The 15,364-nt window shown below is 42.0% G+C and overlaps 1 protein-coding gene across 5 annotated transcripts in view; it reads right to left on the bottom strand.

Moving 5' to 3' along the window:
* Nucleotides 1–152: 152 nt before the first annotated feature.
* The window catches only part of LOC109416894 (RNA-binding protein fusilli), a 280,572-nt gene continuing 265,360 nt past the window's right edge, over nt 153–15,364 (bottom strand). For all 5 annotated transcript variants that reach the window (XM_062855429.1, XM_062855426.1, XM_062855428.1 and 2 more), the window contains 5 exons: nt 4,700–4,832; nt 4,504–4,641; nt 4,219–4,434; nt 3,801–4,043; nt 153–3,694 (listed from right to left, as the gene is read on the bottom strand). In XM_062855429.1, the coding sequence (XP_062711413.1) occupies nt 2,609–3,694; nt 3,801–4,043; nt 4,219–4,434; nt 4,504–4,641; nt 4,700–4,832 (1,816 nt within the window). In that variant the 3' untranslated portion in view covers nt 153–2,608. The remainder of the gene's footprint in view (nt 3,695–3,800; nt 4,044–4,218; nt 4,435–4,503; nt 4,642–4,699; nt 4,833–15,364) is intronic.

The raw sequence follows: 15,364 nt of genomic DNA, 5'->3' as shown, positions 1-15,364 counted from the left end.
GCGTTCACTCTGGCTGGCACCTAACACTAGCGCGTTCATCCCTATATCGATCTCCTCAACCAATAGAAACCCGAAACCTAACCTAACCGAATGCACAGCAAAAGGATAGAATAAAGTGAATGGGTGTAAATAAACTGCAACCACGTTATGGATGTTTTTTGTTATATAATATTAATTGTATTAAGGTTTCATCACTTATTATTAAAATATGAAAAATAAAATCAATGCAAAAATATTAAATCTACTTGGTACATCGTAAACGCTTATCCACGGACACAATCTAAGAAAAAAATAAACAAAACTTTTTAGCTGAGCAATTAGGATACGATTGGTGTTCTTTTCAGTTTCAAACAGACATAACAATATCATAAGTTTGCGTTTTTTGCTCGAACTCTAGCGCTCCAAAGACCGGTCTACAGCCGAAACTGCCTCGGGCCTTCCAGGAAGACAGAAGGGGCGAAATTCCAAACGGAAGAATTTTCGGTAAATTGTGCGAATTGAAACGAGTCATCTGCAATTTTCCGACAACCAAAGTACAGTTCATCTATGTTGTTAGGTGCATAATAATCCGAATCACAAGCAGGCATTTAGCAACACAGGAAAAAAAAATCACCCGAGTGACAAAAATGGAAAAGTAGTTGTGAGAGATGATAGTAAAAAACAAACAACAATCCAAGAAAAAAATACTATAATCCAGATGACAAATAAAAGCCCATCAACCAAATATTCTTGCGTCTGGATTTCCCGTTCTGCCTTTACAACATTTAGATATTACGAAAAACTAAAACTAAACAACTAACAAATCTTAACCTACGTGAAAGAAAAAGTACAGTTTAGCCTTTTGATTGACCATTTGTTTCATGTCTTTGTCTCAAATCGCCATTATAGCTGGACAGGAAAACGGCAAGTTGCGTGCATGCGTCTGCGGTTGCTTTGATGATGGTCATTTTCTTTTAGTACGGTTTGAGAGGCCGCCATTTTAAGCATCACGCAGCTTCGCCGTTTGCCGCCCAAACCGACACACCTAAAGCCCATTTCACCGTCAGCTTTACATTGAAACGTACGAGTTTAGTTTGTCTGTTCCGGTTTTTTTTTTTATCTAGATTAAACATCAAAAATGTAAACTAAAATGTGAATATGTATTGGTGTTTGTTTAGATTCCGTTTCTTCCCGGCGAACTAGGTTAGGGAGAAGTGAGAGTGAAGAATAAGCAGCCTCACCACGCGCATTAGGGATGTAGTTTTTGAACGGCTGTTATACGGCTACGACAGCAGTGTTATCCAACCGCACTATTCCGATTTGGCAACCGTGCCGTGCTACAGAAGAAGTGCGGCCAGATAACCCACGCGGTTAGTGCTTTTCCCGAGGACCGGATTTGTGTTTATGTGTGTTAGTAAGGGAACAATCACAATGCGCTTGGAATGCGTGGTGTGCGTTTCAGTGTTTCTGTGGCTGCCGCGTTTGGAATGTGTTGGTCTAAAATTTTAGTACTGCGCTTCCTGCGATAGATGTTGTGGAATGTCTTTGTTTGATTGTATTTTTCGGAATGGAAAACGGAAAATAGTAACGATTAAGAAACGATCCTTATGCGAGTAAGTCTTAGATTTTACAATTCACTAACGGGACATTTTTAATGATAAAAGAAAGTACTAATCCTAACATTGCAAAAATATCAGTGATAAGAGCTGCTTCCGACCATCTCACACAAAAAAAAGTTCATTCACAATGAATCCTTCTCCAATCTGTTTGTCTTGCCCTTTCGGCGCTTGGGCGCCTCACAACGAACTTACATTAAATAACGATTTTATAGTTATATATAGTAATTCCGACACCCCCAGAGTTTTGATTGGTATGGATTGGTATTTTTTTAGGTAGAATGAGTCCCAACAAACCGCCTTTACATAAACACACAACAGCAGCAGTCATTATACTATAGTTATATGAGGTACCATCGAACACGTTCCATTGGTGTTGGTGTGAGTGTTTTGTTCACATGTATGTAGCTTGCGTTGCTTCATTCCCCAGGAATTGTGTTAATTCGTAGTTGGATTAGACTGTTCCTGTTTTGATTTCTAATTGCCAGAAACCGGGTCACGAGGAAGGGGGGGGGGGGGGGGGGGTTTGGGGGTGGATCGGAAATCGGGATTGGTTCAATGTTAGCACAACTTTTTAGCTTATCTCACTAACGGGTATTTGTGTATATAAAGACTTGAATATATGAACAAGTTTATATCAGTATTTGTGGAATAGTGTATATGAATGATTGCTCTAATAAGTACGTTTAGTAGCGTCTATCGATTGGAAGAGAGTCTTCTTTGATGAGTGCGTTTGCTCACAACCACGCTCTAAATGTCTTGTGGATTACAACTTGGTGTTCTAAATAACGATAGCTGCATTGGACCGCAGTGGATGGAATGGTTGTTGTTTTTGTCTAGATGTTTTAAGGCAAATCTAACTACAAACTAATTGGAATGAATTCATAATTTAAAAAAAGGCAAAAAGCACTGTAAAAATATATTGGTAATGTTTTAGTACATAAGTACTAAAAGTTCAACTTTAGAGCCAACGTGATAGCTACTGATAACCTAACCTAAAGCTACGCATTCCCTCATATGTGGGGATGATAATAGGGCGTATAGAGAGCCGCCGTCGCCGCAGCTGCTGCAGCCGCCTGTTGGCCGCCATGGAAGGCTCGCTTCGAGCCGGTGGTCGCCGTTAGCTGCGACTGGTCATTACGGAAGGCATTGTCGTAGGAGCGTTTGATGCTTGCCGGGAGCATAGCATTGGCGGCATTGGCCGTCAAGGCAGCGGCATGTTGCTGCTGAGCAGATGCAGCGGCGGCAGAGTGGCTAAGCGTGCCGGGGTGTGCAATGCCGGTCGGGGTAGCAATTGGGGTCTGGGCAAGGCCACCGGTTGCTCCTGCAGCGGTGGCCGCTCCGGGAAAGTGCATTGGGCTCATACCGGGCGGCATGAAGCCAACTGGGAAGCCGCCGGGTCCAATCATGTGCCGCGGCATAAACACGAACTGTGGATATTGAGCGCCTTGAACACCACCCGCCGCTAAGTGACTCTGTATGCCGGCGGCGGCGGCTGCTTGGTTCATGCTTGAGATAGAGGGCGGCGGGCCGTGAGTGTGCGACATGGGATAGCTCCCAGTTGGCGGAGGCACAGTTGTAGATGTAACATAAGTGGGCGGAGCTTGCGACACGACTGCAGAGTTCGCACCCGTTGAATGTGCCGGATGCATTGCAAGGTGTTGGTACAAGTACTGTTCCTGTTGTTGGGCGGCTGCTGCAGCGGCGGCGGCTTGTCGCGCCATCAGACTATGCTGTGCTATGAAATGAGCTTGCTGTTGTGCTATCATTTGGGGTGTGGGAGGGGGAATAGACAATGTTAGCGGAGGTGGAACGGACAACGGGAGCTGAGACAGCGCTAGTGCTTGTGGAGATTGTGTTGGCGGCTGTTGCGCAGTTGGTAACATACCGGGTGATAACAGCGGCGGCTTGGAGATATTCGTCGGCTGCTGGAATCCGCCGTTCAGCACCATATTCATGTCATCCCCAGAACACTGAAACACTTCGATGTAACGCTGCTTCTTGCCGAACATCATGTTTTTGTGGTGCTTTTGCTGTGCCGACTGGTAGGCGGCTGTCTCCGAATCCATCTGAATGAACGCTTCCCCGTTAAACTGACCCTGTACATAACCGCAAAAAGGGGGTTTGTTACCATTGACCGAATGTTTTAGAACAGGATTCCCTAAACACATAAAAATTCCCGAAACATGCAAAAGCGACACCTACCTGTGCGTTGTAAACCAGGTGCACTCCCTGGTAGACGATGTGCTTGGCAAAGTCTTCCAGGAAGTGTAGAATGTGCTCCACCTTGGCCTCGTACGGTAAACCTCGCAACCGAATGCAGTTTTTCTCCGTCCCACTTGTAATCACATGCTGTGGCAGTAGTGGCATCTGTACCGGCGGCAACGAAGCAATCAATGGCGGCTGTGGCGGCTCGTACGTTTTAGGATCCATCGAACGATTCAGAACCTGTAGTCGGAGTAAAACAAGTTCGCGTTAACAACAATGCCGCATGAATCCAGTCTTGAAAAACGCTCTTACCGACAAACTTCCAACTTTTGTAATGCAAAACAGTTCGAAACAATTTCAGTTTTAGTACACACATGTTCTAAACCCTTCACCCAGTCCAACTCCCCCAACCTACCTGCTGAACTTCCGCCGTCGTTGACCGGAACAGCTCTATGTAGCGCTGCCCGATCGATTCCCGATGCTTGGAAAGCGCCTTCGGCGCGTCCGTCTCCTGCGAGAACAGCACAAACGCATCTCCGGTAGCTCGGCCGTCCGGCTTCTTCACGAACAGTATACCATCGGCACCGTCCAGGACGGTACAGCTGCTGTCGCCGTTGGCGAAGAATTCGAGCTGAAAACCGTCCGAACAGTTAGATATACGTTCGTCTCTACAAAGTCTTAGAAAACGTCAAAAACCTACCACTTGCTTGGCGGTGCAATCGTAAGGGAGTCCACGCATGCGGATGATGACCTGAGCACCCTTGGAGAGAAACGCTTGCGCCTCGTTGGATGCTCCACCGGCTACGGCTAGGAAATCCTCTCCGGACGCTCGATACACCTGAGAAAAAAAGCGAATTTCAAACTATTTCCCGAGCTAAAAGGTGTAGTCTTCATACCTCGATGTACCGGTTGCCAATGTGATGCTTGTGTCGTTTTAGCGCCATGTCACGGTGCTCCTGCGAAACGAACCGTACTAATGCCTCGCCGTTACGGCGCCCCTGTGGCGATAAGCAGAGTGCAACTCCACCTCTGGAAGAAGCAAGAATGGGGAGAGAAAACGCGGTTAAGTAAGCGTGATTGCGTGTCCGCGATTGTGGTGACTTGCGTTTGCGTCCCTGCAGTAGTTCATCTATGTGAAAATTCAGGTAATTCGGTCACGAATGTATTCTGGAAATTCACGGCAAGTTTCCAAAATATATTTGCCAAACGGTATGTCCAAACTACCTGAATTATCCTATTGGTACTAATTTGTTTGTCTTCACTTTCAAAATATCAAATGTTAGCGCGAAACCTACAGACTCAATTATTATTAAAAGGTTCTTTATCGTAGCAAAAAAGGCTCTCAAGATTTTTTTCCGAAGCCCACCTCTTGAACTTTCATTAAAAGAGACGTCAGGCGTAGCTACCACGACAAACATCGCAGTCGATCAAAGATGGAATCTCAAACAAACCATTCGCGAAACACTGCACGAAATCTAATAAAAACTATTGTCGGGCCGCCACCAAACCGGACTTCGCACAATCAAGTCGCGACGCGACCCAACTCGCGACGTTTTTTAATCATGCCAAAAGTAGTGCGCATCCTTCCCGTTGTTGTCAGCAACACAGCGCACTAGATGCGAAACAGTTGCGACACTTGTGGATCAAGAAAATGGCAATTTTTGATTGAATGTCGGTCTTGATTCCAACCGGATAGACAATACTAAAAGGAATGTGAAGATGTTCCTGTATTTCTATTTTATGAACTTCGATAAAAATAGCTTCAGGAATTTCTCCAAGCGTTTCTTCAGAAATTTTTTCCCGGAAATGCCGTTAGAATTTTCCAAAAAAGTCTTACAAATTAATTTTATTTGTTTAGGAAATATGAATTATGCATTCAAGTACTTTAGACCTCTTCTATCTAGTATTTCTATCTAAAACTGTCACCATTATTTTTTTCAGGAATTACTCCAGGCGTTTGACTGGGATAATCAGTTCCACCTCGCTAAATCTTCGGACAGGAGTCCCCTTCCAGCTAGATTTCCGTCACCTTTAAGAAATTTCACCAGAATTTTACCTTTATAAGGCCATGAAAACCAGGCACGGAATCCACTCGCACTACATAAGAATAAAAAGCACTTGTTGTGTAATGAATACTAACGATTTTATTTAACTAAATTTCATTATTTTTTTAGTTGAAAATTGTGTTGTTTAGCAATGAGTTCATCAATCATGCTGAATTTTTGACAGGTTATGGCTCTGATATTCTTAAGTTACGTGTGTCGATTCAGACACGATTACCTAAATGTGTTCAACGGAAGTTTTGAAGATTTTCTAAGCGAAGAAAAAATGACAATAATTCCAATGTCTTATAAAGTGATAAAATATTTTTGTACTGTCCCGTCATCAGAAATGCTTCAAGAAACTCTAGTTGTTCGAGAATTTCGTAAATTTGAATTTTTTTGAATTTCCTATGGGGTTTCAGCTAGCAATCCTTCAATTACCTTCAGCAAAAATTTCCCAAAATTACTTTTACTTAAAATTTCTAGAAGAAATCTCCAAATATTGAAACACATCATGCATCACATTTCAGGAACTCACTGAAGATTTCTTAAGGCATTTCCTTGGGAAATATTCCCAAATTCTGTTAAACCTTACAATGTTTTCTCTGAAAACAAAAAAAAAGAAAATCTCTAAGAAATTCCAATGATGTTCCAAGATGTGCTGTAATAATCAATCCAGCCAATTATTCAATAATTTAATAAACCAATCAACTATAGGCATTTTTCTTAAATTTTTCCAAGCATCTACAAGAATTCTTCACTGAGAAGTCCAGATGATTTGCCAAACGTCGCTCATATATTTTCTCTACAAGAAAAACAAATAGGAATTTGGTATGAAAGGTCTAGTGAAGGGCCATTTTTATTTTCCATAGAAAAAAAACTTCATGAAATTTCTTAGATGATCAGAATTTGGTCTACGTTATTTGTAAATAAGATCCATCACAGTTTAGGGGCCATCCATTTATTACGTAAGGGTTTATAGGGGGAGGGGGGGTTTGAGAAATCTTACGCGCCATACAAAAATATTTGGCTTTCCATACAAAAAATCTTACAAGGGGGGGAGGGGGTGTCGAAAAATCGCAAAAAATCCCTTACGTAATTAATGGACAGCCCCTTATTTATTCATTTATTTAACACCACAAAATCGATAAAAAATATACTAAAACTTCTATTTATGCAAGTTATTTTCATGCAATTTTAATTTATGCATAAGAAAATGTACTTAAGAATGACGGTTATTATAATTATTATGGCCATAATTATGGCAACGACAGCCAGGGAGCGTATTTAGAGGAGAGTAAAGGCAGATTGCAAGGACGTTTCATGGGTCCCCAAGGTATTTTAGAAGGGTAACAGGAGATATTAAGAGCGTTTCAAGGTTGTCCAGGGTTGTCTCAGGGCGATTAAAGGGGTTTCAGAGAGTTCTAGTGGGTCTCAGTGGCGCTTCAGGGAGTCTCAGGGTCGTTTCAGGGGACCTTAGAGGTATCCAGATAGCCTCATGGGCGCTTCAAAGGTGTCAGGGGGTTCTAGTGGAGTTCTAGCGGGTCTCAGGGGAGTTTCAGGGAGTAGCATGGGACACCAGGAGGTCTCAGGGGCATTTTTTTTTAGTTATTATTTTTGTGTATTTTAACTTTGATGCTAATTCTACACTCCTCAGGGGCATTCGCGGGTGCCTTAGGGCTCTCTAGATGTTCAGGGTGGATTCAGGGGGTCTGAGGAGTGGTTCAGGGGGTCTTCAGGGGTGTTACATGGGGTCCAAGGGGGTTTTAAAGGGGATTCTGGAGGCTTTTCAGTAACTTTCATAGGATTTTGACGGATTTCAGATTCGTTACAGAGCTTTCGGAGGATCTCAGGTGCGTTACTTCAGGTCAGAAGGGGTTTTGGGGGCATATCGGAGACATTTCAGGAAGTGACTGAGGCATTTCAGGTATTTTCAGAGGATTTTTGGCGGGTGTTAGAGACGTTGCGCACGCGTTTGCGAGAGTTTCGAAGGGTCTCAGGTGCGTTACATAGGTTCCGAAGAGGTTTTATGGGGATTTCTAGGACATTTCTGGAACTTTCAGAGAGTTACGGAGGCATTTTCGGGGATTTAAGAAGGTCTCAGATGAGTTACACATGGGGTACGAGGGGATTTTGCATGTATTTCAAGTAGTTTCAGAGGTTTTTCAGAGACCCCTTCACAAAAACCTTTCAAGCCTCTTGAAATGCCCCTAAACTGTATTTAATCGTCCCTGAAACCTGCATAATTCCATTGATATTCACCTAAAACCCCTTCGATTGAAGAGTGTTCTTGAAACTCTCTGATACGATGCTGACCAGAAATACCTCCAAACGCCCCTAAAACCTCCGTAGTCACATTGAAACATCGTCATAATCAATTAGAAATGCCTTGAAACCCCATGTAACGCCTTTCAAAGGCTTCATCAGCTTCTTGAAACGCCCCTGAAATACAATCAAATGCTCCTTAAACCTCTCAGAACGTCTTTAAAATGTTCCAGAAGCATCCTAAAACTCTTAGGCACCATCCACAAATTACGTAACGCTCTAGGGGAAGGGGGGGGGAGTATGGCCGAGCGTTACGGTCCATACAAAAATTGTCGGGTTTCCATACAAAAAAGCGTTACGGAGGGGGGGGGGGTTCGAAAATTGTCGATTTTAGCGTTACGTAATAAATGGATGCTGCCTTATAAAACCTCCCGGAATCGCCCTTGAAAGGGCCTTAAAACCCCCTATACCTTTAAAACGCCAACGACACCTGACGGAACGCCCTTACCCGATCCTGAAATTCCTTAAAACTCCTCCGAAACTCCTTAAAACTATAGACAGTATAGTAATCATAGATCCGCGAAGATGAATCCATTGTATAAAAACGAGAAGAGTTCCTTTGAATATTCAGGAGAAACCTCTGATAGGTTCCTGGAGGAATCTCCGATGAATCCCAAGATGGAATCCTGGAAGTCAGGGCCCATATAGCCGAGGCGGTAAACGCACGGGTATTCAGCATGACCATGCTGAGGGTGACGGGTTCGATTCCCGGTCGGTCCAGGATCTTTTCGTAAAGGAAATTTCCTTGACTTCCTTGGGCATAGAGTATCTTCGTGCCTGCCACACGATATACACATGCAAAATGGTCATTGGCAGAGGAAGCTCTCAGTTAAAAACTGTGGAAGTGCTCATTGAACACTAAGCTGAGAAGCAGGCTTTGTCCCAGTGAGGACGTTACGCCAAGAAGAGGAGGAGGAATCCTGGAAGAAATCCATTAAGGGATTCCTGAAATACTTCCGAGAGGAATCCCAAAAGGAATGCCAAAAGAAAACCCAGGAAGAACCCTGGAGAAATTTCTGATACAATCTCGGGAATAATTTAGGAAAGACTTCCGGAAGGAACCCTGGGGAAATCAATGAAGGAATCCCGGAAGCAATCCCTGATAGAATGCCGAAAAATATCTGTGCAGGAACCCCGGAAGAATCCCCTGAAGGAATTCCGATAGTAATCCCACGAAAAATCGCTATAGGAATCCCCAGAGTAAACGAAAGAAATCCCAGAAATAATCCCGGGAGATATCAATGAATAAATCCCGGAAGAATGGATGGACTACCTGAAGGAATCCTTGGGAGTTATTTGTGAATGAATCCCGGAAAGATACCCAGGAGAAGTCAATGAAGAAATCCCGGAATGAATCTCTGATGGAATGCCGAGAAATAGTCCTGAAAGAAAGGAATCCCGGAAGGAGTCATTCATGGAATACCTGAAAACAATCCCGAAAGGCTTTCCTGGAGGGAGATTTTTCGGGACGAATTCCTAACTTGAGTCCTTGATCCAATCCTAGAGATATGCTTAAAGGCATTCCAGGAGAAAACCCCTTGCTGTATCAATAAAGGCATTCCAGAATCTTGAAAGTAATCCCGGGAAATATTAAAAAAGGAATTGCGATAGAAAACAATAAAGGACTTCCGGAATAAATCTCTAAAGCATCCCTGAAACAAAAAACTTGAAAAATACCCAAAGGAATGCTTGAATGACTCTTGGGAGGACAGAATGCTGGAAGGAGTTTAGGAGGAATTCCGTAGAGCCTAGAGTTATCCAGGTAGAAATGAATAACGAGAGGAATCTCTAATGGATTCCTGGGAAGAATCTTTGAAAGCATCCTTAAATGAATCTTGGAAGTTCTCCCTACAGGAAATACAAAAAAAAAATCATGAAGAAATCCCGAGAGGTATCAATGAATGAATCCCAGGTAATTTCTTCATGATTTTTCAGTGCTTGCTTCGTGTAGGGATTCCTTCAAAGATTCTTCTCGAAATTCATTTAGGAATTTCTCCCTCAAATCCTTCCAGATGCCGGAGACGGAATGCCGGAAAACATCCATGGAGAAATCGCTGAACGAATACCGGAGGAAACATACCGGAAGAAACCTCAGAAAGAATTCCGGAAGAATCCCTGCACTCTTAGAAAAAATCATGTGAATTTAAGTTCACTTGGATGCACATAAAAGGAGCGGCCCGCTTGACACAAATTTACGTCTTCTATCACAAATAAAGTCGAGCTAACAATCGCTAGAGCCGAAGCGAGAGATAAAACATGCGTAAGTAAAATAATGAACTGGATTCGAACTCTGGTCTGCTGATTGAGAGGCACGCACTTTACCTCTCGGCTGTATCACCGAGTTGTGAGACAAACGATAAATGTAATACTGTTTCTAACTATCTGGTCAGACGGGTTTGTTGACATCTTGTGCAACCAACTCGAACTTACATGGTGGATGTAAAATTGAGTCAAATTTGCCATTCAGTCATGAAATGTTTACGTAAATTGATGGTTTACGTCACGTGTAAATTCCTAATTTTTTAAGAGTGTGGAGGAAAGTCTGATAGAGTTCCTGGAAGAATTATTGACGACCCATGAGAGGAAAAAAAATTCTGAAGGAATCTCAGATAAATTCCCTGAAGGAATATCGGGAGGAATCCCTAATGGAAACCCGAAAGACACCAATCAAGGAATCCCTTGGAGAATCAGGACAAATCCCTGAAGGAATTTTTGGAACGAAACCATGAAAGAATTTTGTAGGAATCCCTGAAAGAATCTTGGTGAAATATCTTTGAGAACTTCTTGAAGAATCCCGAGAGGAACTCCTGCAGGACGTTTTAGAAGAGTACTTGAAGGGAGGCCTGGAAAAATCCTGAGCGGATTACCGGGAAGAATTCCAGGAGAAATCCTGGCACGAGCCCCAATAGCATTCTCTGGAGGAATTACAAGATGAAACCCGTTAGGAATCCTAGACGTGGATAATTATCGGAAGGAATTGCTGAATAATTTCATAAGTAAGTCCTTGCCTGAAGATCAAAATGTCCTTGATATAAATTATCTTATTGCAGCTATGTAAGTAAGTATACTCTGTCACAATTACACGGTTCATCAAAACATTTGTCCAGCTCTAAATTTCACCTTTTCTGATTGCTCTCGACAAGAAACTCATATTTCTGAAGTGTTGACCCTCCCCGTTCTGGAAGATGGGAGGGACTTCCCGGGTAGAGGTGAAATACTGACGATCAAAACGTGATATTGGTTTGATTGATATAAGAGATAAAGGATCTGAAAATAATATCTGAAAAATGTTCCTGGAACATCTGAACAATATCAAAATTTGATATTACAAGATCAAACGAATAGCTTGCTGCTATTGGTTAGATCTTACAAGATCTAATTATGATCTGATCATCATCTCCAGGAGTAAATTTTAGATATTATTTTCAGATCTTTTATCTCTTATATCAATCAAACCAATATCACATTTTGATCTCAATATCAAAATATGCTATTATTGAGCTCTTTTCCTCTACCCGGGTTTGGTTTAAAAGTTTAGAAAATCGAAAATTTTCGATGTTTTTTCGGCCAAATGCACGATATGAAAAAGGGGAATCTAGTAATCTGTGCTAAATATTTGCTCTGGATTTCTCCTGAAATTCTACTAGAAATTTTTCCTGGGATTCCTTCAAAATTCCTCTTTAGATTCCTCTGAGAATTGTGAGATTCCTCCAGGAATTCGTGGAGGGGATTATCCAAGAAATATTGCTGGGAATAATAAAGCTATTGCTGCTGTATATCTTCCAGGAATTGCTGAAGCAATAACTGCAGAAATACAATATAGAAATGCTTGAGAAATCCCAGCAGGAACGCATGGAGAAATCCTGGTAGGTTTCCTGAAGGAATCCCAGCAAGAATTTTTGCAGGAATCCTGGCGTTCTGGAGGAGTATTAGCAGCCATTTCGAGAAGAATCTCATCCTGAATTCCTGGATGATTTCTCAAAAGATTTCTCCAGTAATTTCTCTTGAAATCCCTCTAGGGGATGCCTGCTGGCATTTTTTAGCTGATTCCAAAATAATCTTGTTTATAAATAAAATATATGGTAGGGATGTGAGTTTTATATGAATCTGAACCAAACTAGTGACCCACCGGAATAACTCCCCGCACAGGGACCATTCTGACGTTCTCTGTTCACTCTTACAAATTGGGCATATGTATGAATATAGTGTGTGATCGAGAGGTGGTGGCAGCATTACGATGAGCACCTTAATGGCGATGTTGCAAGCATGTAAGGTGGCGTGGTAACAGATCTAGGATAATTTTCCAATTGTTACACGGCTAAAAACTCGCCCATTGTTGCACACTCCATGTTATTCTTATGAGATGTGCAATAATTGATGAATTTTAAGCCGTGCGACAATTGGAAAATTACCTACGTGCGCAGGACGAAAGATTTCCAGCCCCTATAACCTCCAAGAGATAGAGGAGGAGGTTGATCGGTTGAAAAACAACAAAGCCGCTGGAGTAGATCAACTATCAAACGAGCTGCTAAAATACGGTGGAGAAACACTAGTAAGAGCACTACACTGGGTCATTACCGATATTTGGGAGAAGGAAGTATTGCCGGAGGAATGGATGAGAGGTAGGGTAAAAAATATAATTTGGACATGCACGACGATGTATGTCTTGTTCCGGAGAGCTAATAAAAGTGGATAGGGGCCGTTCATAAACCACGTAGACTTTTTGGGTGGAGGGGGGGGGGGGGGGGGGTCTGGCCAAAGTCTACGCTCCATACAAATTTCAAAATTTTTGTATGGACAAAAGTCTACGAGGCGGGAGGGGGGGGGGGGGTCTGAAATGGCCAAATTTTGGTCTACGTGGTTTATGAACAGTCCCATACTTCTCAATATCGATTATTGAATCAAATAGACCCTATTCTGATGACTTACGTTGAAAATACTCTTAACAATTAAGAATTTACTTCAAAATTATCGAAAATGTAATTTTTTCCACTAAAACCCCTCAAATGCACAGGTATGCAAGACGACATACACTTCACAGTCAAATACAATATTTACCTCAAAATCGTTGAATCAATAATTGTAAGAAATTTGAAAGCCTTATTGCAATGAAAAATGTTCAATAAAGAAGCATTAGGCAGCCAATCTCTTAACATTCATCTAGGACGCTTAAAATAGTTTGTGTCCAAAATACATTACAAGTTTTCTACTGTAAATATATTTTGGTCATCTGACGAACTACATGGAGATGCTGTGCGATTGCATACTTGGAGGCGTATTCTGTGGGTCTGGCGATATTTCCTCGATTTTAACAAAAACTGTAATAGTTATCAAAAAAGATGCCTGTTAAGCGGGAAAATTTGATTATTTGTAAGAAAATATTTTTAAATTTATGCTACTTCCATGATTTAGCAATATTCATGGCTAAACATTGAGATAATTGCCCTGTCCAAATTATATATACCTGAGGGTGTCCAAAACATATTTTCGGTGTCCAAAATGCAATTCTAACAGTCGATTGGAAATTGTGATTTTCTTAGTTTAAAATGATTTCGTTAAGGATTTTGTCACCAAGAATGCAAAGTACAATCATATTATAAGCGTATTAGTAACTTTGCAAAATAATGAATTGTTTTCTAAGGAAGTTAGGGGACGATTTTTCTAACGTTGTCCTCAGCCTGTCCAAAATACATGAATTACCCTATCTACAAAAAGCGCGGCAAGTTGGATTGCGGGAACTATCGCGCGATCACACTACTGAGCGCTGCCTACAAGATACTCTCTCAAATTTTATGCCACCGCCTATCACCGATTGCAAGTGAGTTCGTGGGTCAATATCAAGCTGGATTCATGGGTGAACGTGCTACAACGGACCAGATTTTCGCTATCCGCCAGGTGTTGCAGAAATGCCGCGAATACAACGTGCCCACACATTATCTGTTCCTCGATTTTAAATCGGCGTATGATACAATCGATAGAGATCAGCTATGGCAGATTATGCACGAATACGGATTCCCGGATAAACTTATAGATTGATCAAAGCGACGATGGACGACGGTAGGCTACGGTGGGCGGGTCACGTCATCAGGATGTCGGAGCAACCCGACTAAAATGGTTCTCGAGAGTCATCCAACCGGTACAAGAAGACGTGGTGCGCAGCGAGCTAGGTTAGGTGGGTCGAACAAGCGGAGGATGATTTGCGGACTCTTCGTAGAGTGCGAAACTGGCGACACAGCCATGGACTAAGCAGAATGAAGACGACTCCTACGTACAGCAGAGGACACTCATGCCTTAGTCTGACCGGTAAGGTAAGTACGAGTATAACGTATTTTTTATCTGTTAAGTATTCGCTAAATGGCGAGATTTTGAGTTTGTCTGCGCGGACTCATTGGCTACATTGAGGAAGGTTTACTAATCACATAATTCTGCGTACAATTCCGCTAGCTATGGTCAATCACGGAGTAGCAACTACGAAGTGAACGGTCACCAATTCTTATGCTATATGATCATGCTCAAAAACAAATATTTCAATGACATGCTTCTATGAAAATACAATAAATGTTTGATTCAAGGGCTAAATTTTTTGCTTGTTATTCCATCCCTGATATATCTGTGATTTTGTCCGTCCGAATTCTAAATGAACAATGTCCTAAGTACCAAGGTATCATAGAGATTGGGAAACCTATGGAGGCGCACGGTTGTTAGTTCCTTTGCTATCCGTAGTGAGGGGCGTCTTACCCCTTTAAAACCCGATATAAATCGATAAAAATGCATTCGTGTGGAAATGGTTACCGCTGTAGTATCAAGCAAATGTTATTTTTTTCACGTCAACGCATTGAATGTCCTTCGCCAAAAATAAAAACGACGAAAGTTTGAAAAAAAAACCTTACTCTACTATTAACATAAACATAAACGTAAGTTATTTCAAGAATCGATGCGATGTCCGGTCTTTTTAGGCAATGAACATTTTTGTAAATATAGTCATCAATCAAGAGCCCATATCACCGAAGCGATAGACGCTCGTATATCCACCAAAACCATGGTGATGGTGCCTGCTTTCTATTTCCGGCCGGTCCAGGATCTTTCCGTAATGGAAATATCCTGGACTTCCTTGGGCATAGAAAGTTGTTATGTCACACTCTCAGTTACTTCTGTGCGCCGGAGCACGATAGAATACTAAACTGAGAAATAGGT

Source organism: Aedes albopictus, chromosome 3 (assembly GCF_035046485.1).
Source record: "Aedes albopictus strain Foshan chromosome 3, AalbF5, whole genome shotgun sequence".
In the NCBI taxonomy this organism is placed as follows: Eukaryota; Metazoa; Arthropoda; class Insecta; order Diptera; family Culicidae; genus Aedes; species Aedes albopictus.
This window is presented reverse-complemented; position numbering and strand designations above follow the sequence as displayed.